Genomic DNA, 24,229 nt, shown 5'->3' on the forward strand with positions numbered 1-24,229 from the left:
TTTCATGTTGTCTATGTGTTTTCCTTTCTTGCAGCATGGATCTGAGATATTACAGTTTTGTAGTACTCATGTAGATTGCCTGTACCTCACCTTGATGTTGGGCTTCCAGACCCTACTAGTGTTCCTCAGTGTATGCTACTGCATGTAAAGGTGTTTGTGGCAATAGCCAAGGTAAGTCAAGATAATAGTTGATGTGCCCCAAGATAGATGCAATGTCTTACAGAGATGAGGCTGAAAGAGTGGGCCTCACACTCTCTTTGGGATGTCTGCTCTGAAATTCAGCTGCTTGTAGACCCTGTCTGTTGTCAAAAAGTTAGGACTACTGCATGGGAAAGGCTATGGCGATGACTGCAGTGTCCCAAGATGAAAGTGGGTTAGACTTAGGCTCCCAAGTGGGATGGGGGGTAAACTTTTACTTACTCTCAATCTGGGTCCTACACAAATTGGTGTAGGCAAATCTGGGCCAGGCCTGGGCTCCTATGAACGCCGAGCTCTGGTGGGTATCTTCTGGTGGAGAGATGGACTCGGGCCTACTGTGAGCCTGGGTCCTGTGCAGGCCAGTGTGGGTGGATCTGAGCCAGAAGGCTTGACCTCCCATGTTAGTATGCTGGTTGCAAGGGGCAGTTCTTAGCTGGAGCATGGGCTCTGACAGATCCCTGCCAGTGGGGGAATGGACCCAGGCCTACTGTGAGCCTGGGTCTTGCACAGGCCAGTGTTGGGTGGATCTATTCTTTATGACTGAAAAAAAAATACTCTCCATTGTGTGTGTGTGTGTGTGTGTGTGTGTGTTTATACCATGTTTTTTAACCCATTAATTTTTAACAGGAATCCTGGCTGCTTCCATATCTTTACTATTATGAATAGTGCCCCAATGGGCAACGTGATGCAGGTATCTCATTTGTATGCTGACTTTATTTCCTTCAGATATATAACCAAGAGTGCTATAGTGGAATTTTATGGTAGCTTTATTTTTGCATTTTGAGGAAACTCCATATTTTGTCTGTAGTCTCCATACTAATCTTCATTTCCACCAGCACTGTATAAGAATTTCTCTTTTTTTTTTCCACATCCTTATCAGCATTTGTTATTTTTTTGGATTTTTAGTAATAGCCATTATAACTCTGGAGAGAGAGAATCTCAAAGAAGTTTTAATCTGAATTTCTCTGAGAGCTAAAGAATTTTAATAATTTTAATATATTTGTTGCCCATTTGCACTTATTTTGAGAAATATTTGTTCATATTATTTCTCCACTTGGTGATTAAATTATTTGTTCTATTGTTAACTCTTGTGGGATATATATATATATATATATATATATATATATATATATATATATTCTGGATATTAATTCTCTATCAGATGAATGGCTGGTAAAGATTTTCTCCTGTTATATAGGTTGTCTCTTTACTCTTTTAATTAATTCCTTTGCTGTGCAGAAGCTTTTTAATTTGATAAAATTCTATTTGTGTAGTTTTGCTTTTATTACTTCAACTATTTTAGTCGTTTTCAGGAATCTTTTGCTTGTTCTAATATCTTGAAGTGTTTCTTCTGTGTTTCCTTCAGTAGTTTCAAAATTTTAGGTCTCATGTTAAAGACTCTGATCCATTTTGAGTTTATTTTTGTACAGGGTGAGAGACAACAATCCAGTTTCATTCTTCTATATATGGTTTTCCAGTTTTCCAGGTTGTTTCTATTAAACAGGTTGCTTTGCTCAAAATAAGTTTTTTGGCATCTTTGTGAGAAAATCAGATGGCTATAGATGTATGAGTTTATTTCCAGGCCCTCTATTCTATCCCTTTGGTCTTCATGTCTGTTTTAGGTCAATCTCATGCTGTTTCTTTAACTGTGGCTCTGTAGTACATTTTGAAATCAGGTCTTGTGATGCCCTAAACATTTATTTATCTATCTATCTATCTATCTATTTATTTATTTAAAATTACATTGGTTTGTGTGTGTGTGTGTTTCCAAATGAATTTTAGGATTGTTTTTGTTGTTACTATATCCTTATAAAGTTTTGGTAGCAGGGTAATACTGGCTTTATGGAATAATTTTGGAATCGTTACAAAACTTCTTTGAGATTGTCTTTGTTGCTAGACTTTTTATTACTGCCTTAACCTCATTACTTATAATTTTCTCTTTTGGTTTTATATACACTTGTTACAGTATTAGAAAATCATATATGTCTATAAATTTGTGCAAATATTTTTCAATAATTTCAGGTTGTATTTGAATTCCTTCCCAATAGACAATTCCTCCCTTCATCTTCCTCACTGGAATTGTTCTGTTCAAGCAATCACCCTCCTCACTGTGGCTCTGGTGACTTATAATTAGATTTCACTCTGAATTCAGATAGTGGATCCTAAATGGATTATGTTGTCATGGTACCATCAATTCTATCCTAAAAATTTAGTTTTAAAGGTCAATAAGTTATATAAATAATTTTTAACTATGCAATATTTTTATTGGCTTAAATATATTACCTCATTAAAATTTACCACTTCCTTGTATGAGAAGTACAAATATTATCTCTACTTGAAGGTTATCTCTGGCAGGAAAAAGTGTAGGAAGCAGGAAGACTGGGAAAAGAAGGTTATTTCAAAGAATATGGCAATAGTAATGGCCTAAATAATATAAGAACTTGGGCAAGCCAGGGAAAATAGAGATGCTCAGGGATTTTAGAAAATTCTTACTGATAGATTACTTCTAACATTCCAGCAGTCTAAATGAAATATTAGACACTGATTTAATATTAGAAAATTATAAATAGGCATATATGCCTATTTATAGAACATATATTCTCTTCTTCTTCACTAGTTTCTCTTGTATCTGCATCTGATTATTGGAAGAGATACAGTCATTTTGTGACCGTTAGTGAAAACGGTGTCAATTAATAAACAATGGCAAATGGAATGATAAATAACTCTTGGTTATTCAAACTAATAAAATTACTACGTCTAAATCTACAACTAGATAATAAAATGTAAGCTATGTTGAATCAAATTATCTGCTATGTGCCTCCATGAAAGTGTTAGTCACCTTATCATCACTATGACCAAAATAGCAAACTAGAATAACTTAGAGAAGATAAGGTTTATTTAGGATTCAGGTTCAGTCCTTGGTCAGCTGACTTCATTGTTCGGGGCCTGAGGTAGAACATCATGGCAGAAGGGAATGGTAGTGGGAAGCTACTCCATTCAAGACAGCCAGAAAGCAGAAAAGAAAGGAGCCATGGATAAGACATAATTCCCAAACACACATCTCCAGAGACCTACTTCCTGTAACCCCACTCCAATTCCCCAGTAGTTCATTCAAATTATGAATCCCATCAAATGGATTAATTTACTGATTAGGCTACAGCTCTCATAATCCAGTGATTTCACCTGTAGAATCCTTGCATTAACATATGAGATTTTGGGGAGACATTAAAGATCCAAACTATAACCATGTGCATTACAATTAGTACACCTGTGTTACCTCTGAGTTTCTTGTTTCAAGAGATAGTTATCCCTTATGTTTAAATTGACTAACACAGGGTTTTCTGTTTCTTAAAGTTGAACTCTCCTTGTTTAACATATTTAAGCCTGAAAGGATGATGAGTGAAAAGACATGGAACCAGCCTGAAGAGGAAGTCCAGTGTCTTATCAAAGTAACAGTTTATACATTAAGAAACAATTTCTGCTTCCATTATAGGACTGTTACCTTTGCCATTCTTTTAAGCACATAAATGCCTGAACCCATGTGCTTACAGAGTAATGTAAAAATCCATAAAAGTAATTAATAGCAGTGATATCATGAAAGAGATCCACACCTTAGAGAAATGACTAGCATAAAGGTGAGTTTCTTTATTTTATTATGGCTTTGTTTCAGGACACACTGCAGGGTGTTTGTGGGTTATAAGACACTAGTACAAATTATACAACTTTTCTGAATGGAGAAACCAAGGAAAGAGTTAAGTCGACCATCCATGTATATTTTTTTAGAATTTGTAAAGCTCCACATAGTAATACTTTAGGTTTTTCAGGACTTGTTCATCACAAAAACTCAGATTTGCCCTTCTAGACCAAAGAGAGCCATAGATAATACGGAGGAGAAGTGGGAATAGCCACATTCTAACAAAGCTTCCTTTACTAAAAGAGATGATCTGATGAATTCAGTTCATAACCTCTGCTTTATATATAATTACAAAAGAAGAAAATGATTATATAATAAATGACCTCAGTTTACACCTCTCAAAAAGTTAGGGAAAAGTAAATTTAAACCTAAATTAGTAGAAGGAAGATAAAAGAAGAGCAGAAATCAGCCAGATAGAAAACAGAATGAATTTTAACAAAATAAAAAGCTGCTTCAAAAAATGGACCATTTCTTAGCTAGACAGATAAAAAAGAGACAGAAAAGGAAGATGAGAGAAAACACAAATTATTAATAATAGGAATGAAAGATGAACTGTTACTACTACTACATTAAAAGGATAATAAAATGATTAAAAACAACTCAACAACTTAAATGAAATGGCCCAAATTCTCAAAATTACAATTTAATACTGACACAAGAAGAAACAGAATATTCTTCTGTTAAGAAACTAAGATTTCTGTAAAAATATGTTCTTGAAAAATGAAATAAACAACTATAAAAAAGCCCTTTAGGTCCACAGAATTCCATGGTTTACCTCTTTTAAAACTCAAATCAATAATAATAACAAAAATAAACTTTTTCAGGAAATCAGTGAATATGTAAACACTGTCAGTTATTTTATAAGACCAAACATTATTGGGAGATTATAAGTGGGAGATTTCTGAGGGACAGCAATAAAAATATTGTAAAGAATTACAATCACATAAATACTTTCGTTTTAATGGAAAAATAAAAATTAAATTCATATACGAAATAGATGGAGAAGTATTGTGATAATGGATCCAAAGCAATCTATGATAGTCACATGGAAAAAGGAAAAATATGAACATAAAATTTACTTAGTTTTTGATAAAGCATATGAAGGTGATATGTGTGGAAATATTTTGAATATCACATTCAGAAAATCTAGAAAAAACAAACTTATTTTGATTATTAAAATCTATAGGAACATAAGTTAGGTAAGGGGAACCATGTTTTTAATTTGGAATCTTTTAGTTATCTTTTATTTCTGATCACATTCTACATTTTCCAAGTTATCAAGATTTTTCTGTTGCTTTTCAAAGTATTTTCCGCAATATATTCTCTATATTCTATTAATTATTTCACTCTTAGAATACTGCAGTGATATAACTAATTAAAGTATTGTTGGCTTCAGTTTTATTCCTTTCTTCTCACTTTTCTGAATCGCAATCTGATCTGATTTATTTCCTCCCTATAGAATTTTAAATTTTAAATTGGCAATTTATCTAGTTTGGCATATTTCTATCATTATTCCACATATTATTTCTATCTATATTGCATTAATTTGTGAACTTTTCCTTCTCCCTACACTTCTAGTTCTTGGAGGACTAGAGAAAAGTTAAAAATTTCTGTGTCCTGTTTGGTACATCTGCTTCAGCATTCAGAAACTTGAAAGCAATAAAAAATGTTTGACATATTGATTTATTAATGTCATATTAGTGTGCGAGACAATTGAAACATAACTCACTATAAACAGAGAGAATCCAATATAGCTTTAATTACTCCCAGTGAATTTGCCACTGCCAAAAAGGTTGGTCATGAAACCCAGTTTTATATATTCCTGACTGCTTTAGTCCCCATCATAGTGACACAATACCTGAGAAAACCAACTTATAAGAAGAAAAAGTTTATTTTAGCTCCTAGTTTCAGAGGTTTAAGTGCCTGGTCCTTTGACCCTGTTGTTTTGTGTCTATAGCAGCACAGCACAACATAACAGAAACCAGCTGCTGTGCAGCTGCTCAACTCATGGTAACCAGGAAGCAGAAAAAGGTGTGGGGAGGGCAGGCTAGTGATCAATATTCCTTAAAAGGCCATGTCCCCAGTAACCTGATTTCCTCTAATGAAGGTCCACCTCTTAAGGGTTTCACCTCCTAAAAGAACCACAAGCTGGTGACCAAGCCTTTGGTACATGGGCCTTGGGGAAACATTTAAGATCCAAACCATAATACTACCTCTACTGTAATTTTTTTTTTTTTTTTTTTTAGTATTAGACAATTGTTTTATTTGCAAAAGCTAATGAGATTTTTCTCTAAGCTTTACCAAGCACCCTAAATCTTTGTCACTGAGTGTTCTATTCCAGAAGAGCTTCATTCTTTAAAATGCAGCTCATGGAAAAGATTTCACCAGCCTTTAATGCAACTCACATTTGAATTGCTTTGTATCTTTTACTTCAAATTTTCTTTGTTGTATTTGTCTAATACAATAGTTGAGACTATCAGCTTTTTTGACGTCATATAATCAAAAAACTCCTTATAAATAAAATTGACCTCTAATTAGTCAATTGTGATTGTGTAAAATATTTTAATAATTACTCAGACTTCGTGGGTTAGTGTTTCGAAACATTAGGGTTTTTAAAATGATCTTATTAAAGAGATTAGTTTTAAAATCTATTATAAAATTTGAGTTTATAATCATTGCACAATTTGACTGCAAAATAAAATTCTCATTTATGTGATTTTGTCCATTCTAGGTCAGAAATCGTGTATAGAATGTGACAACAATGACATCTATGCAAACAAAAGCAGTATATTAAGCAACTGAAGATACTAAAGTGTCATATTATTTAATTGTTTAATGTTAAAATGTCCTGTGATTTGCAATTTATTTAGTTTTAGCCAAAAAAGTGGTAAATTTGTTTAACAGCTGCCTCCCCACCAATCTACAATACACTTCGGTGTAGTATTTATTATATAAGTAGAGCTGGCTCAAAGAATTAAGTTTGAGATACTAAATTAAATGGTAGTATTTAAAAGTTTTTTTTAATAATTCTCATGTTTTCCTCTTCACTCTTATTTATCTTTTTAATCATAGTCAATATTTTTAGATCTAGATTCCTGTTATATCTAAAATATTTCTCTAGAAATGGTATTATAACACATTTAAAAGAAACTATACTACACAAAAGAATAAGAAAGCAAAATCATGCATAGGAGTAGGGACCATGGATACATTGTGAAAAAACGAGATGAAAGAAGCTGCTAAAATAAGTGGTTAAGTACAGCTTCAGTAAACAAGAAACAAAGATAGCAGGATTGGCAATAAAAGATAATAAATTTTGAATTTGCTTTAAAAATAGTCAAATAAAGCTCAAATGGAATATATTAAATCATACCATATTTATTAATTATAATTGTCAGTTTTGTTATTTTTAAGATGGGGTGTGTGTGTGTGTGCACTTTTGTTCATAAAAATATGGTGGGACAGGAGAGTGGTTAATTCTTCCCATAACAAGAAACTTTTGACTTCTAGTTCCCCAACTGAATTATAACCAATGATCAAAACTTCTCTTATAAAGTTAGGTGAGCTAAATATTGTAAGGTTACTAAATATTCATTAGTTTGCTTTTCACATTTAGGTCTATAATCTATGAGGAATTTATGTTATCTGCAGTGTCATAGTTATCCAGTTATATATTTCTTCAATTGAGAACCTCATGTCCCAGCACCTTTACTTGAAAGTGCATCATTAATATTATATGTGCTATAATATTACCTGTGTCATAAAATGTGCTTCAAGTATCAGTGGGTGTGTTTCTGACCTCTCTATACTATTTGTCAATTTGTCTTATCTTTAGAGTAGCATCCATCACACTTCATAAATTAATGTAGGTTTATAACATTGGAAGGGTATGTCTTCCAATCTTGGTCTTTGTCAAGAGTGACTGGGTTACTATCAATTTTCATTTAAAAAATTACTCTTAAGATTTTGTAATTGGAATTCCAGTGATTTAAAAACTTTAGAAAAATTGGAAAGCTAACAATATTTCTCTAATTATTAAACATGATATATCTGTTTATATGTTAATATTTTAGTTTTATTGTTTATCCTTTATTAGACTTGTTCCTAAATATTTATTTTTCAACACAGTTGTATGTTCTCTTCCAAAATTTCACTTTATATCTTTTGTTGGTATATGTAAATGCAACTATTTAAATACATGCATGTATAACCAAGAATATTTTATTAACTTTTTCAAAAATTGTGTTAATTACCTTATTATTTTATAGATCCATCTTAATTATTTGATGTGCACAGTCATAGGACTCTACTTTTGTAAAAATAAAGCAGATTTTTCCTTTTCTTTTCACTAAGTACAACAAAAAGTACTAGAAAAATGTGTATAAAACAAAGGTAAGAAAACCAAAAGTTGATGAGGCTAAAAGCAAGCTGGCTAGGGGACTTGGGACTATAGAAATGACACTTTGGTGAGGTCCTTGATTTTCCTTCATGTTTGAATTATTCAAGTCTTGGACCTGAGGAAGCCAGAAACCCAGAAATATCAATAGACATAAATGGAAAAACACCTATCCCCAAACCCTTTCTCTCCTTTGCCAAAGGACTAGGAAAGATGTACTCTAACAAAACAAAAGCCTTTTGATAATAACCACTCTACTGATGATAACACCACAGAATGAAAAAAATTGTGACCCTACCCAGTGTACATCAGTATATCTTCAGCTGCAGTTCAGAGTTTTCACACTCCCCAGGTTATAAGAAGATACTAACCCCTAACTCCTAATGGGTCAGAAATGAGGATTTTTCACTCCCATTGGAGAATAATAAATATCTTCCCTCCCTAGGAAGACTATGTGTAAGCCACAATTACTTCTCCTACAAGGGATTCCCTTTCAACTCTCCTGCCCAGGCTGGTGCCCAAAGAGGCCTAGTAGGGAGCCAAAATCTACCAATGTCATCCTGTGCTCCTGTGGCATTGGGGGCTAGGTAGGAACAGTGATGTCCCTTCAAGCCAAGATAATATCACCATTAGTCTAACTAGGAGCTTTAAATTCTATACTCACTAAGCAGCAAGAAGTAACTCCTCTTCCCTTGGGTGTCAACAAAGTCTGAATGAAGAACCTGGAAACATTCTCCTTCTCATCCCTGAGAAATGTCAGAAGAAGTCAGTTAGAACAGAGTTAAAACCAGATCAAAATATAATTCTCCAATGACCAGATTCCCATTTTTAAACAATCATTCATTAAGAATCAGAAAAATCTTAACCTGAGAAAAGACAATTAATAGATTTAATCACAGCAATGTTAGGATGATATTAGCGACATCTGATGTTAGAATTATCTGACAAAGAGTATAATACAGCAACCAAAAAATGTTTCAGCAAATAATTTTGAACAATTTTGAAACAAGTGAATAAATTAAAGATATCAGTAAAGAAACAGAAAAGTCTCAGCAAATAAGTAGAAGATATAAAATAAAACTAAAAATTTCAATAATTAATGGATAAACATAACCACACAATGAAGAGACAACATGAAGACAAAGAAAAGGCAATCAATAAATCTGAACAAGAGAGAAAAAAAAATGATCAGTTAGCTGTTTTCAAATTAAAAATTTTTGTGTGAGATCCCTGAGGAGTATGAAAGCACAAACTGAAAACTGGTACTAATATTTGCAAATACATTTCAATAGACACTAGTACCTAGAATACTTAAGTTCTAATTATAATAGTAAATCCACCTTTGAATTGCAATTGGGCCAAAGTCAGAAACATTTCACTGCTAAGAACATACAAAAAGCAACTAATCACATGAAAATATGTTCACCATCATTAGCCATTAGGAAAATGCAAAGTGAATCACAATGAGATAGCACTGCACAGCTATAAGAATAGCTAAGATGAAGAAATGAACAAACAAGCACAAAACCATAGAGACAGCACAAAATGCTGACACAGATATGGAGAAACTATCACTCAGTCACTGTTGATGGAACATCATAGAAGAAAGTTGGGTAATATCTTAATAAAACAAAGTGGGAATGGAGGGGGATGAGGGAGGAAATGGTTTTGGCTCTAAATGGACAACAAAAAGGACTTATGGAGTGCTGAATTTGTTCTGTATTTTTTAAAACTATCTTTATTTTATTTATTTATTTACATGTGGTGCTGAGGATCAAACCAGTGCCTCGCACATGATAAGCAAGCCCTCTACCGCTAAGCTACACCCCCAGCCCGTGTTCTGTATTTTAGTTGTATCTGTATCAATTTCTTTGGTTATAATACAGTAGTATAGTTTTATAAGATGATGCAATTAGTATAAAAGGGTAAAAGCAAGGGCATTTTCTACAGTTTCATGTAATTGTACAAATATGTAAAAAATCATAATAATTTTAAAATATTTTGAACTCTCCAATCCTTAAAAATTCATTTTTTTATTCTTATTTCACTTCATTGCATTGCTATATCAGGAAATTTTTTAAAAAATGAGATACTGGGCATCTAATCTCATTTCTAATTTCACAAGAAAACTTTCTCAATTATTCAATAATAAGAATGGACTGGGATTGTGTCTCAGTGGTAGGGCACTTGCCTGGCATATGTGAGGCACTGGGTTTGATCTTTAGCACCACATAAAAATAAATATAAAGTAAAGGCATTGTGTCCATCTACACCTAAAATAAATAAATAAATAATCCATCCTGCATAATCTATAATATATAGATTAAGGAAGTTCATCTTATTCTTAGTGTGTTATGGATTTCCATCATAAATTTATTGCTATATTTACCTTGTCTTACACCTTCTGTAGAAATTGTTTTCCTTTTAATATGTTAATGTGGCAAGTTTTGGTAATTGTCTTTAAATAAAAAAACAATGAGCGTATTTCTACAATAAACCTTGTTTTCTTGTGGTGTATTTTCTCTATATTTTACAGAGTTCAACTTTCCAAAAATTGTTTGTTTGTTTTTTAATTTTCAGTGAAATAGACTGGTCAATTTTCATTAAAGAGCTTTTAAACAATCTATTATTTATTAATAATTTGTAATTTATTATTACTCTTTTAAATGCTCAAGTTAATTGTAACATAAAACCATGTGGGCATAGGGGTTTATTGGTTTTGGTGGGTTCTTTTTAAAATTTCTTTCCCAAGTAAAATGTACTTAACTGTGGATTATAGAAAATCAATACTTTTCATTTCTTCTTGTGTTTGACTTGGAAAAGGCATTTGTTTGTGATGTGCCCATTTTACTTCAGTTGTCAAGTACAATAGCTTAATGTTATTCATGGTATATTATTAAGACATTTCATGTCTGTCTTGACCTCTCCTACTGTATGGGGAGTTCCCTTTTATTGGCTCCATTTTCCTTCCCAAACATCTTGTCTAAGTGAAATCATTCCAATCTGTCAGAAATATTTTAGTACAGATGAACTTCAAATTGGTTGGCTTTAGGAATGGTAAAAGTCCTGAATGTCTCCTACTGAAGGCTTTCTCTCACTAGGTAGGTTAGATGCAAATAGATCTGGAGAAGGTGAGATGAGCAGCTCTGCTCAAACTCGTTATCTGTCAAACAAGGGCCAAATACAAATGGGTTCATTTTATAATCCCTTAATAGCCTAGGCCCTGGCTAATCTAAAAATTTTTATGTTACATTTACCATTCTCACACAATATTCTTTGAGAGTAGCCCCTCAAAATATTTTGCACACGTGAGAATCCTGGAATTAATTTGTGGAATGTACTAAGGTAAAGCTAGACATAGTATGTCATCTTTAGGCCAGTTCTTCTGTATTTTACATTCAAAATAGTGAAATTTTTCTGAGTGCACGTTTCTAAATACATGAACACTTCATTTTACCTTCCTTCTCTCATCTCAGGAAGAGAGACACCAGCTCACACTTTCCAAACTCGTTTTTATGCTACAGAAGATGTTCCATTGAGGAGGTGAGTGAGAAAGTTCAAAGAGTTAGCTTAGAGAGGACAGAAGATTGGAAAGTGTTTTGACCTGGAAATCCCCCACTTACTCACGGTTACCTTTATTCACTTTACGGTAATCAATTTAAAAACATGCACACCTGTGACTTAAAAATGAATCTTCCCAATTTGCCTACTTTTTACTAACTTAATAAAAGATTATAATTCCTTTGATTCACGGGAAGATCAAGGGCATTCAGAAACCTAATTTGCCCATTGAAAAAAAATATAAAAAAATGATGAGCAGGTTGTCTCCGGAAATTGTCTCAGATCGGAAGTGTTGTGGTCCCTGTGAACATGTGCCCCTAAGCAGCAGCTGTCTGATAAGGACTGTATATCCTGCCTTCCCTGCACCACTTTGCATTGAGCTCACATTACTTCATTTCCTTTCTGAAACCTTCCTCCGGATTGTTCATATATGGTCAAACATGAAGGGGAGCTGCATTTAATTTAGGTGTCCTGAATGATCTTTTCCAACTTTACCCAGGCACTAACTTCTCTAAGCCTCAGTTTTCTCAACTAATTATGAAATGTCAGTCATAATGGAGACTGTCATTAATATTACCCTATGGATACCACTTAATGTTATAATCTATTACTTATGAAGTAAAACATGTAAAGTCTCTCTGAAAAAAGAGGAAAGGTAGATAAAACATTGTCATGTATTTTACAAGAACATTAAAGTTTTTTTGTGAAAGTTTTTTTCTTCTGTATTTTCTCAATTGGTTCTTTTTTAGTAAGTCTTTTCATGTTACTTTGCTGTAGAGAATTAAATCCATCATGGATAACTACATGGGAAGTTTGCTTCTATATTTCAATGAATAAGGGACAACTAAAAAGACCCTCCGGTACCCAGATCTGTCCCTCACTGAATTCTGACCCTCTATATTTTGCTTTGTCTTATTTCCTGGAATTTCACATTTAGAGATATCTTCCTTTGGTTTAACAAATACAGAAAAGTTCCAGGAGCATTTGCTTTATTATACCTAAGAGGATTCTCTTCCAGGTGAACTGACATGCTTTTACTAATTAGAGCAGGACAATAGATGTTGGGCAAGTGCTATTCATACTTAACAGAGGGGGGCAGGTAAACAAAGACAGACAGAGATGGAGAACAGAAGAGAAGTTTAATGAAAAAGAATTAATTTTGCCACAAAGTTCAGGCTCTTGTGGAGAATCTGGAACAACCTGAGGATCAGGGTTGCCTAGATGGCCCAAAGATACATACATTCTTGGCAATTTGGCTGCTTTTTTTTTTGTTTGCAGTGACTGTTTTCTCCTACCCACAAGTGCTGATTTCAATAAAATACTTTGGCAGTCCTAATAAAGACAGACAAAAAAAAATGACTTCAGAATGAAGTAAGAGTTTGATTAACATTATAATGTTTAAAGATATTCATTTTCTTACAATGAGATTTCTAGGTATCATTTGTCTATACCTAGTGGCAGTTATATTAAATAAATATATATTATATACGTTACACATAACAATTTTATGTGTATATTTGTAACATACATATACACTCACTCATAAATATATATGCATATTTTATATTCACCAGATTATGATGGAAGAAGCAAGAAATCTTGAGCACATAAGCAAGAATCTTAGTGCTATGAAATCTGTTAGAAGTGGTTTTAGGAGCCTGCATCTTCCTCTGTCACATTATATTGCATCAACAATTATGCTGAGTCTCAGTTATCATTGCTTAGTGCCTTAGTTAATGAGACACTTTCTCTTCCACAACCTGTATCAAACTCCCACTCCCTTAAATTATCATCAAATACCTAAATATAGCAAACACTGTGCTAGAATATGAATTTTTTAATTCATAAAAACTTTATCAATTAACTGCTAATATTTTCAGTTTTTATACATAAGCAGGCTAAAGCTCAGTGGAGTTATATAGATTTTTCTAAATCTAAACTGTTAATTATTGAGTTAATAAACATATTGTTTCATGTATCTCTGAACAATACTTGAGTTCCTTCTACATTGGAACCTATATAAGGTTCATTGTTAGATAAGGTAGGCATGTGCCTGGTCTTAAACACCTTGCTTTCTAGTTGTGCAAATAAAAATAATAACAATGACTTTTAAAGCTTATATAAATAGATGAGCTACAAAGTTTCAGATTGTGGTGTCTCTCAACTAAAAGACAGAGTGAAGTAATAAACAGAGGCTAATGGGAGGTAATTTATGTAGGTGGTCAGAGAAGGTCTTATCGAGGGGCGATATGTGGGGTTAGATGTAAATATGAAGAAATAGCCATGAAAAAATCTGAGAATGGGAATAATGAGAGTAAACACACTTGCCATAAAATGAAAAGTTTCTTTAAGGAATAAAAATGTTCAGTTCTTGGTAGAGAACATGAAGGGAAATGATAGGAATGATTATCTGCCTGGAAAACCTATTTTTTAAACATAATGTTAACCTAACTAACTGTTCTAGAAGATTCAAATGTCAAGGTTAGTTAGTATCCAGGTAGGGAAATAAGATTTTGAACTTTATTATATAAAATGCCAAAAGGGAGAAAGGTATATTAAGTAACTGAGAAAATTGGGATATAAGTTCCATGTGAGTCCAACCAGTTGTTGAAAAGTTCTTCTTTGCATATGGAAAAGATACATGACAAAGGTTATCAGTTGTATTTAAGAATATTTTCTTTCTGACTCTTTAGAACCCACAGACTAGGAATAGTTCAAGTAATGTCACAGATTTATAATAGTGATGTTATATTTTGCATTGTTCACAAGAGTGTGTTAAATTAGTGAAATTATTGACAGAGTGTATATATTAATCCAAATCTTCAAACTTTACAAAGATAGATAAACATTTAAAAGAAGTTTATCCAGACATGGTAGTGTACACCTCTAATAGTAGTGACTGTGGAGGCTGAAGTAAGAGGATTGCCAAATTCCAGAGTTCAATCTCTAGTACCCAAATAAATAAATAAATAAAAGATAGAAGTTGCTTTAACCCAAAGAAATTAGCAAAGCCATTTGCAGTAGTCCCTGTTATTCCTCTAAGTATTAATTTTAGCACCTCCTTTGTCATACAAAAATATTTTCATACTCCTTTGTTGTCCAATGGAAGTCTAAAGCCATGTACTTCTCAACTATACAACACTGCAAACCTCCTTGAGTAGCACCCTGTATTTTAGAACTTTTAGGGTTGTGAGCATCTTTTTTCATTAATTAATGAAATTGTATTCATTCACTCATTCATTTAGTGGGCATGTGTTGTACATGTAGTGGAGTCCAATTACCATGACAGATCTTAGAGTCACTGAAGGGAGAAGTCAAAGTCCTTGCCCTCAAGAAGCTTACAGTCTAGTAAGGAAAGTAAATGATGAGCAATGACATGGTATTAGTTATGACAATGATATAGAGAAAGCAAAGGTGTGGGAGGTATAGAGTGTGATGTTATATTTTTTGAGAGGACAAGGAAAGGAGTCTCTGGGCAGATGACACTGGATCAGCCAGTGAATTAAGCTAAAGGGAAAGCAAAACTTTCAGGCAAATGAAGGAAGAGCTCTTCATAGAACACATGTTAAAGAACCTGCAATGGTAGCATGTTTGAGGCTTGTATGGAACAGCAAGGAGGTTACTGTTGAGGAGGATAGTGACTAGGAGGGGAGGTAGCCAGGGGCCGAACCATATATAATCCCTTCCCAAATATAAGAAGGCCTTCAGATATCATGGCACCTTTAACAGGATGCCTTTGGGGGTAGAGGGAGTAGGAATTGAACTTCTCACTAAAATGGTATGACTTACTTAAAATACATCCAGTTGCTACATGGAAAAAGTCCTAGGAAAATAAGGCAGAGGCAAAGAGAGATTTTGGGAACACCATGTTCCTCTGTGTGACTTACATGGACAAATACACCTGATGACCCAACTAACTTCTATAGATGGTCATTTCCAACCCACCTAAGTATACCATTATCACAATGCCTTTACTCTGTAAATAGAATGACTTCTCTAAAATAAGTGATTTTAGTGACAAAGTTTTGGCACCAAAATTAACCAAAGTGGTATTTTGATTCCCTCACCTTCAAGTCATGGTACCTTGACATTCTGCATTCATTTTGTGTTGACCTTAATACTTATCTGGATGAGATCATTATCATAACAATATATTTTCTTTTTTTTATAACAGTATATTTTCATAGTAATCATCCCCAAAAGGTCTGAAGCTTCAGAGAGATCTGAGCAGAATAACCAAAAAGCTCAGGGAAAAATAGAAAAAAAAGATATTAGTTAGGTGAAAAAAAGGCAGTCTAAGTGACAGTGAAGTTCAAAAAAATAGCAGAGATGATGAAACAGACAATTTAAGATAAACAATTTTAGAACACAGCAAGGAAGTTCCAGACCACAAGCTTTCTATTTCCTGTATTAAGGCAACTACTTAGCTAAATGACACCTTAAAGGAACTAGTCCCCAGGGAAGAAGGGAGTGACATACTTCCGAAAGCCAATGCACAGCTTCCTAAAATGTTTCCAAGCTGAAGTGAGATTCATGAGAACGAAGATTTTAAAATTCTTATAAAGCAATAAATCATCTAGCCCCCAACAGCATCAGGTACATAGTGTATGTTTAATAAATACCAGTTGTTAAATGTATGAATGAATGAATGAATGGGATTCCAGGAAACCATTACACTCTCCTCCAAATTATTTCCATATCAATTAGGAAGCTCTAACCCTTAATTCTTTACTTAGATTATGCTATCTTCTACATTATCTGAGTTTTCTAAAACTTTAAGGAAGGATGTTTCTGATTCTGGGAAAATCCCACTTGTCTCTTCACGATGCACCTATAGTTGTGAGAAAGCACATTTCAGACAGCAGGGAAAACCCACACCTCACCACAACAACACACAGTGAACTGTCTGGTCCACTGGAGCGTAAATTAAAGAGAACTGGCAGAGTTAGACAAGTAGGAGGTAAGAGGAAGGGGGTGGAGTCACCCTAAAGGAACATAAATGCTGAGAAGCCTCAGAGACTCAGATGCTGAACATAAGCTACAGGAAGAACTCCCAGGAGGTTGACTTGACTTGAGATCCACCAGGGAACCTTGAGGATAAGGATGAATTCTGAAGATTGTTCCATAACAGAGAAGAGCTCTCTGAATCTGGAGAAAGGACAAAAAAGTAAGTCACGCCTGATTCTTACATTCCAGTAGTATTTCTATAAATGACAGACAGTGGTACTGAGGCAAGAAAATAGGGCACTTTTAAAGAGCTTGGTTGGGTTCCATTTCAGTCAGCAGAAACTGGGAAGAGAGAAATTCCTCTTGTGAGAAGATAGAATTCCTGCTAGAGTGGAAGCTACAAGGTGACTCTCAGAAGAAATTTAAAGATCTTTTCCTTTAAATCAACTTTATAGCATCTCACTTTTTATATCGAAATAAAAAATTCCCAGTCCTAGCCTAGTTACTCTCCATTATTTTTCCATGTCCACCTGTGCCTATTCCAGGAAGTTTTACCTCTCCCTGTGAAAAATTCTGTTTTTCACAGACCATAACATTCTTGATTGTTTACCCTTAGACCTTTGCTTTCTGTGAGCATCATCCTGTTCATGCTGTGTTCTCAGGACAGTATCTTTTAATTGCTAAATATGTACAAGTTTCCAGTCTGAGAAAACAGCTATATGAGCGTCTAAACATTTACAGTGCTCAATGGCAATTTATTAAGAGAATGAAAAAAAAGTCTCAAAAATACAATCTTCTGTTTTGATGTTCCTTTGGGGGCTCTTTCCCTCAGTTTCACCCTCCAATTTCATTTTTATAATCACTGACTTCAACTTCTAGATGAGCAGACAAATTTTCTTTTTTTTTTCATCAAAGTGCAATTATCTTGTAATTTTCTCCTCTCTTCTATTTTTCTGTTTTATTCACACATCTATTCTATTTCCTAGTAACATAATTTTCCATTATTTTTCTGTCTTTTTCTGTAAGACTTTCCTGATATTTTTTCATTTATTCCTTTTACTTCCTAATAAGTAGTAAGCTAAAGCACTATTAGTATTTTGAGTTAAGTTGTAAGCAAGAGCTGTCCAGTTAATAAAGAAATGTGTTAGAAACAGCACAGCCAAAACAATCTCTGAGGAAGAAATCATTTTCTCAGTGTATATCTACTAGATTGGTTTACTCTAGAAAAATATTACTTATTTTTGATTAACTTATTATTTGTTTTAAGAACATGAAGTCAAGTGTGACTAAAAAGTGTAAGACATGTAAATTTTTAAGTAACCAGGTGAACCACGACTTTACAGCCCAGTCAAGCTGCTAAAAAGTAAAATGATTTTTGAAAAGATATTAATAAATGTATTCAATAAAAAGAGCATAGTGGAAAGAAGGACCAGATACAGAAATTATTAACTTTACCTGAGATCATACAGATTTTTTGTCGAATGCTTAATCTGTGTTTCCATCATAATTATTTTAGTAGTATGAACAATTGCTGGCCATCTCTTGAGCAAGTCGATAGGTAATAAATAGGTGGGTCTGTTTTCACCTTCTCCATTAATGGAGAAAATCTATAATCACAGCAAAAGGGTGCTGTTGGGGGAATGTTTTGTCACCTAGGTGATAGAACAAATGTGGTTAGCCATACCCCTCACTAATGTAAATAAAGTACAGATCTGGGCCAACGGGCTGAGCTGGCTCTCATGTTCAACAGCTGTGTGGATGTGTTAGGGCTTGCTGAGGAGTCAGAGGTATTGCTGCATTGAGTTCAAGCAGAATGATTGAGTCTCACGTGGTGGAAAGTGAAACTAGACAGATGTTGCCTGACCTACCAAAGGCTGTCTCTAATGATAATTGTATACAAGTGTAAAACAGGAGGAATTTCTTTGAGAAACTGAGAGAAATAGAAATAGACAGGAATAAAATAAAGGTTTCTCTTGCAAAATCTGAATGCAGACATACATTGGGAAAAAAAAAACCCTAGAATAAGCAAAAGTTGATGTTGACACTAGCTATTCAGAGGAGTAAGAGGCTGGATCATACACTAGAGGTTTAGTTGATTTTTTAAGAAACCGTTTCCAATTTACTCTCCTACCAACAATGTATGAAAATTTCAATTGTTCCACATCTGCACTAACTTCATCAAAAATACTCTCAGGTGTTTAAAATTTTATATCATTCTAGCTTTGTGATTTTCTATTTCCTTACATTATCCATTCCAATCCCATTCATATCATCTCTCTTAAAGACATCTGTGTCTTAACTATACGAAATTTGACATTTTTATGAAACATCTCTTAAACAGTAACTGCCAAGAGGGTAAGGGATTATCCCATGATGTTTTTTTTTTTTGTATGTCCTCTATGGGTGCTTAATAAATACTGTATTATACTTAAAACAAGAAAATTATAATGTGGCTAAAATTCTTATAGGTACAAAGTACATCCATTGTGTATATTAAATTCATATATGAGTATGTGCAAATATTGGGTGATATTTTATGACCTCAGAACTATGACTGAAATGTTTTATTTTTATCTAATAAGACATTTTCTAAGTTCACACAAAATTTTGGAAAAATTAGTTTTTCCTTTTCACAAAATATGTTACCTATCTACCTTTCTCTTTCTCTCTGTTTCTCTCTCTCTCTCTTTCATTTAAACACCACAAAAGATTGCCCCATCTAAGGTCTGCCTGAATTCATCAAAAACTTTCTTCCTTTCAGGAAATGCCACCAGCCTCCATTATGAAACACATCATGAAGGGTCTCTTCAAGTTCCTATTCCATGTGCTGTAATGAATGTGGTCTTCATCACCATTTTAATCATAGCTCTCGTCGCCTTATCAGGTGGGTCTTCACTTTATGAGTTCTTGCAAAGTCTCCTAGCTGTAAGCATTGATGCCCAGCTGAAATCAATAGGTATTAGCTCAGTCTAGTTAATCAGAAATTCTGTTCAATTTAGGATAATCTCATATACCATACATGGCCAAATTTCTAATCAGTACAAAATATAATGTTCTTTGAATGATTACTACATTGCTTTTATGAGTATTAAGTGTCTATGATTTATATATCACTATAGGAGAAAAGCACAGTTGAGCAGACTTTTACATCTAGAAGAAAAGAAGCTAATATGAATTCTAAATGAAGAGACATTTAGCTAGAAAAAAAAATGTGTATTTTTTTATATAATAATATATAAATAATAGATATTTAAATAATATCTAAAGCATAGATTAATAAAAATTGGCCAGTCATTTATTTTTGTCTCTTATCTCAAAGCCACAGAATGTTAGTTCTGAGTTATTAAGACTATAGCAGAAATTCTCAGTCAGCAGTGACATGGTACTGAATACATATTATTTTATCATGTAAACTAGATACATCTGTGTCTTCACTATAGGAAATTTTACATTTTTATGAAACATCTCTAGCCATTGATCTTTCTTTACTCTGATTTATTTACCTGACAATTACTCTCTGCTTCATCTCCCAATTTAGTATTGTACCTCTTGTATCTTCAAATTCCTACATCTCCACCTCATTTAAACTTACAACATTACTTGGAATTTACAATGTATATTACACTTTCTAGTTCAAAGACTACCTCCAGGATTTTTTCTATTTTCCCTGCCACTGTCTGAGTGACCAAAGAGATACCCCTTATGCTCATACCTCATCTGATGATGAATAGACACAAAGAATAGTTAGATAAGTGAGCAACTGCTTTCTTCTTCCTTCTCTCTTTCCTGGTTCTCACTCTCTATCATACCTAAACTAAGTTTACATGCTGAATCTTTTTGATTTCTTTTGTTACTAAAAAACAAACAAACAAACAAAAAAAAAAACATTTTCCTTTTCACAGTGGGCCAATATAATTGTCCAGGGCAATATAAGTTCCCAGTGCCTTCAGACACCCATAATTCTTCATGCTCAGAAGAGTGGGTTGTGTACCAGAGGAAATGCTACTTTATTTCCACCACAACAAAGAGCTGGATTTTGGCAAAAAACTCTTGTTCCAAAGATGGTGCTACTCTTGCTGTCATTGAATCTGAAAAGGACATGGTAAGATTCAAAAATAACTTCACAAAATGATGCTATTTTGTTTTAAATAGGCAATCTGTGGTTTCTTTCTGAGTTAAAACTTTGTATCTATTGCACATTTAGGAAAATTGTCACAGAAGTGATATGATCACTCTGAGTTCAAAATGAGAGTTCAATATGGACTTTGAAAAGTGATTATTGACTGCTTAGCTTCAAAGGCCAGAAGTCCAAATAAGCTTCTCCTATATAGAAATAATAAATGATCAGCCTTAGTCATTATGTTCAAATTAAAGCTTTTAAAAATCAGATCTAATAAATACATGTTTCCTCAGTCAGTTGTTTAACATAACAACTCCTTTATGTTTTAAGAACTTCCTGAAACGATATGTGGGAGGAGCTGAACACTGGATTGGGCTGAACAATGAAGATGGTCAGAAATGGAAATGGTCAGATGGCAGAGTTCACAACTGGTAAGTCAAGAAGTTTCTTTATTGTTCCCAGGCTGTCACCACAGGAAAAATGCTTTCCCTTTCTTCTTTCATTTAACCTTTAATTTTTTTTCTTTTCTTCTTGCAAATCCCAGTTGGCTGTGAAGGTTGAGATACTCATGAGTAGAGCTCTTAAAATTTTCTTTTATATGCTTATATCCAATGGACTCCTTTCAAGACAGCCTTTGTTATATTTTTATCAACTTAGGATTCTGACAATAAATTCTTATAGTAATTTTTCCTCAGTAAACTCTAGTATGAATGCTCGAAATTAGCTTGTTTGGAAATATTCTAAGGAGATGACTTATGAGATAGTTCCTGGAAAAGAATTTCTTCTTTCTCTTTCCTAGTTTTCATATCTGTGTGGATAAAGAACAACATAATCTATGCCTAATTATTAATTTCTATGAACCTGAAGAAACTTGCCAGAGAATTTAAGATACTTATTCTGTTTTTGAGAGACATTTTATAAGTTTGGTGTTGATTTCGGCTTTCTCAACATTCAGAATGGAATAAATTTCTCACTATTAATAATTTTAGGATAATTACAGATACAGCATCAAGATCCAAATTCAGATCTATAGTAAAGGTATCCTTAATATGTGTCCTTACAGTCTCATATCTACAGATGGGCTGCAAGATCCATAAACACCCTAAATATGTATTCACAAGTATGCATGACTTTTGAATGCATGTAATTTCTGAAGTATATCTTGAAGAATCAATGAACTCAAAATGACCTAGAATCACCCCTTTGTTGACATGCCTACCAAACAAATGGAGCACTTTACTCTTAACTCTGTATCTTTTCTCTGCATGCTATTCCTTCATTTTTTTTTTGTCTATTGTCCCACAGATTAGACTATGATAACTTGACTGGCAGATTTGTCTCATAATTTCTCCTAAGGAAAAATAGTAGAGGTGACCATTAAGTTTATTCTCATGTAACTGAATGGAAATGACGAATTGAAAATAATTCTGAGTGTCTTCATTGTTTGACAGGTTCAACCTGACAGGGTCTGAGAAGTGTGCATTTCTGAACAGCACAGATATCAGCAGTGCAGAATGTGAGAGGAATTTACCCTGGGTCTGCAGCAAACCCTTCAGATAATGAGCAAGCATATTCACTCAAACCATTGTTGCTGGAACTAAAGGAAAGTTGTGTCAAATGATGCTACTTTGTGTCAGAAATGTCCACAAAGACATGGTGAACAAACTTTTATAAATATGTCTTTGGAACAAAATGGAGAGAAATTCCAGGAAAAATCTGCATTGTGGACTCCTTCTTCTGTGAGCTGAAAATATTGCAGGTTGATTGACAGTCATGTCCCAAGAATAAGAAGAATGACTATTAAACTTTTCAAATGCACTTTATGTACTCAAGTCCAGAAGTAACAATAGGTTAGGAATTATTATTTATTGTTGAATGACTACGAACAATGAGTGTCCTTCCTGCATTTGCGCTGCTTGAAAAAGCTGATGGTGGAGGCAAAAGGTGAATGTAAACAAATGGAATTTTGACTAGGAATGGATATTTGGTATAAATGAATTTCTTAAACTTAGCATTTATAAGTGAACATGTTTATGAAACTAAACTGTGTAATATTTTCCTCTGTTCGGAGGCCTTTGCCAGGTTACTTTGTCATATTTATCCCCAAAAGAATAGCATTTGTCTTTCTTTTTTTTTTTTTTAAACTTCCTCAATTGTAGGCAGGTCTTTGTCAATGGTACAAATTTCTTTGCCTTTAAAATTATTCACATGGTGTTTTTTGAAGAAAAGAAAAAAACAAAAACTATGAAGAATATTTGAAAAACAGACAAAAATGTTGAAAAATGTGCAATATAAGGGGTGGCAAATCTCTATCAGTAAATACTCTGTATTTTTCAAACTTGGAATAATACTAGTCTCTTCTGGTAATAAGATTGTGCCTTTCCTAATCAGCTTTGTCATGTGCACTACTTCATGTGAAGCATTTTCTGTGCAATGAAGTATGTTTGTTTGTTTGTATTTTGTGTTCAGCACAATTATAAGCTCCTTTGTTGTATGTGAAAATAAAAATAGAATCAACACCATGGGTTCCAAGAAGTGTTCAAATATTAAAGTGTTCATATATTAAACATCATATGCCATATTAGAAAGCAGAAAACATAATACTATGATTTTCCAAAATTCCTGTTTAGAGTAAAGTCTTACTTAGTTTTATAGCATTTGTAATACCTTTTAAGTTATTTTTTATACCCATGTTTTCTAAAGGACTGTATCCATTTTTCTTTGTATTGCAGATGCTTGGTAACATTTAGTCCTCATAAACAATGGTTTAAAATATCTTATAAGTTCTGAGGTGCTATATATATTAATTATATACACCAAATAATTAATTAAACAGAATGGGATACTGCATGATATCCGTGGGCTATTTCAATCAGGAACAAATTGAACTACTTTCCTTATTGTTTTACAAATGTATTTTTCAATATTTTTTTCTGAACATTGGACATATATGATATTCATGGTATCTTTAACCTGTTGTCACCACCAATGGCATATAGAAAAGAAATATGGATTTAAAATACTTCTTAGTAAAAAATATAGATGAATTTCTTGACCTTTGAGCTCCTCTTGTATAATGAAATGTCCCCTTAATGCTAATCTTCTATCATTAATGACAGCATTCTACTCCTGAGTCATGTGAGAAGCTGGTGTCCTATAAAATCTGTGTTATAAAATGTGCAAGTGGAAAGTGTTGCTGGTAAAAGCCAGAGGGTAGGAGGCAGGTAGCCTGAGTTTCATTACTGTCACCCACTGGCTACTGTGTGAAATATACAGGTGAAGTGTTCTTTTCAGAGGAAGAACTTGAAATTAT

At 33.5% G+C, this 24,229-nt stretch overlaps 1 protein-coding gene and 1 long non-coding RNA gene across 2 annotated transcripts in view; one reads left to right on the forward strand and one right to left on the reverse strand.

The window, feature by feature from the left end:
* Positions 1-18,756, reverse strand: part of LOC131423378 (uncharacterized) — a 38,962-nt gene extending 20,206 nt beyond the window's left edge. The window contains exons 1-2 of the long non-coding RNA XR_009224859.1: positions 18,252-18,756; positions 8,953-9,034 (exon numbers count right to left, since the gene is read on the reverse strand). This is a non-coding gene — a long non-coding RNA (uncharacterized LOC131423378). The remainder of the gene's footprint in view (positions 1-8,952; positions 9,035-18,251) is intronic.
* On the forward strand, positions 16,859-23,435 carry Cd69 (CD69 molecule). The gene is made up of 5 exons (XM_046423960.2): positions 16,859-17,016; positions 19,558-19,680; positions 20,699-20,898; positions 21,247-21,347; positions 22,368-23,435. The coding sequence occupies exons 1-5, from the start codon at positions 16,953-16,955 to the stop codon at positions 22,474-22,476; spliced, it is 597 nt and encodes a 198-aa protein (XP_046279916.1). The 5' UTR covers positions 16,859-16,952; the 3' UTR covers positions 22,477-23,435.
* Positions 23,436-24,229: the final 794 nt, after the last annotated feature.

Source organism: Marmota monax, unplaced genomic scaffold (genome assembly GCF_021218885.2).
Source record: "Marmota monax isolate L192 unplaced genomic scaffold, Marmota_monax_Labrador192_F-V1.1 WCK01_AAM20220418_F8-fsc00488, whole genome shotgun sequence".
NCBI classification, from domain to species: domain Eukaryota; kingdom Metazoa; phylum Chordata; class Mammalia; order Rodentia; family Sciuridae; genus Marmota; species Marmota monax.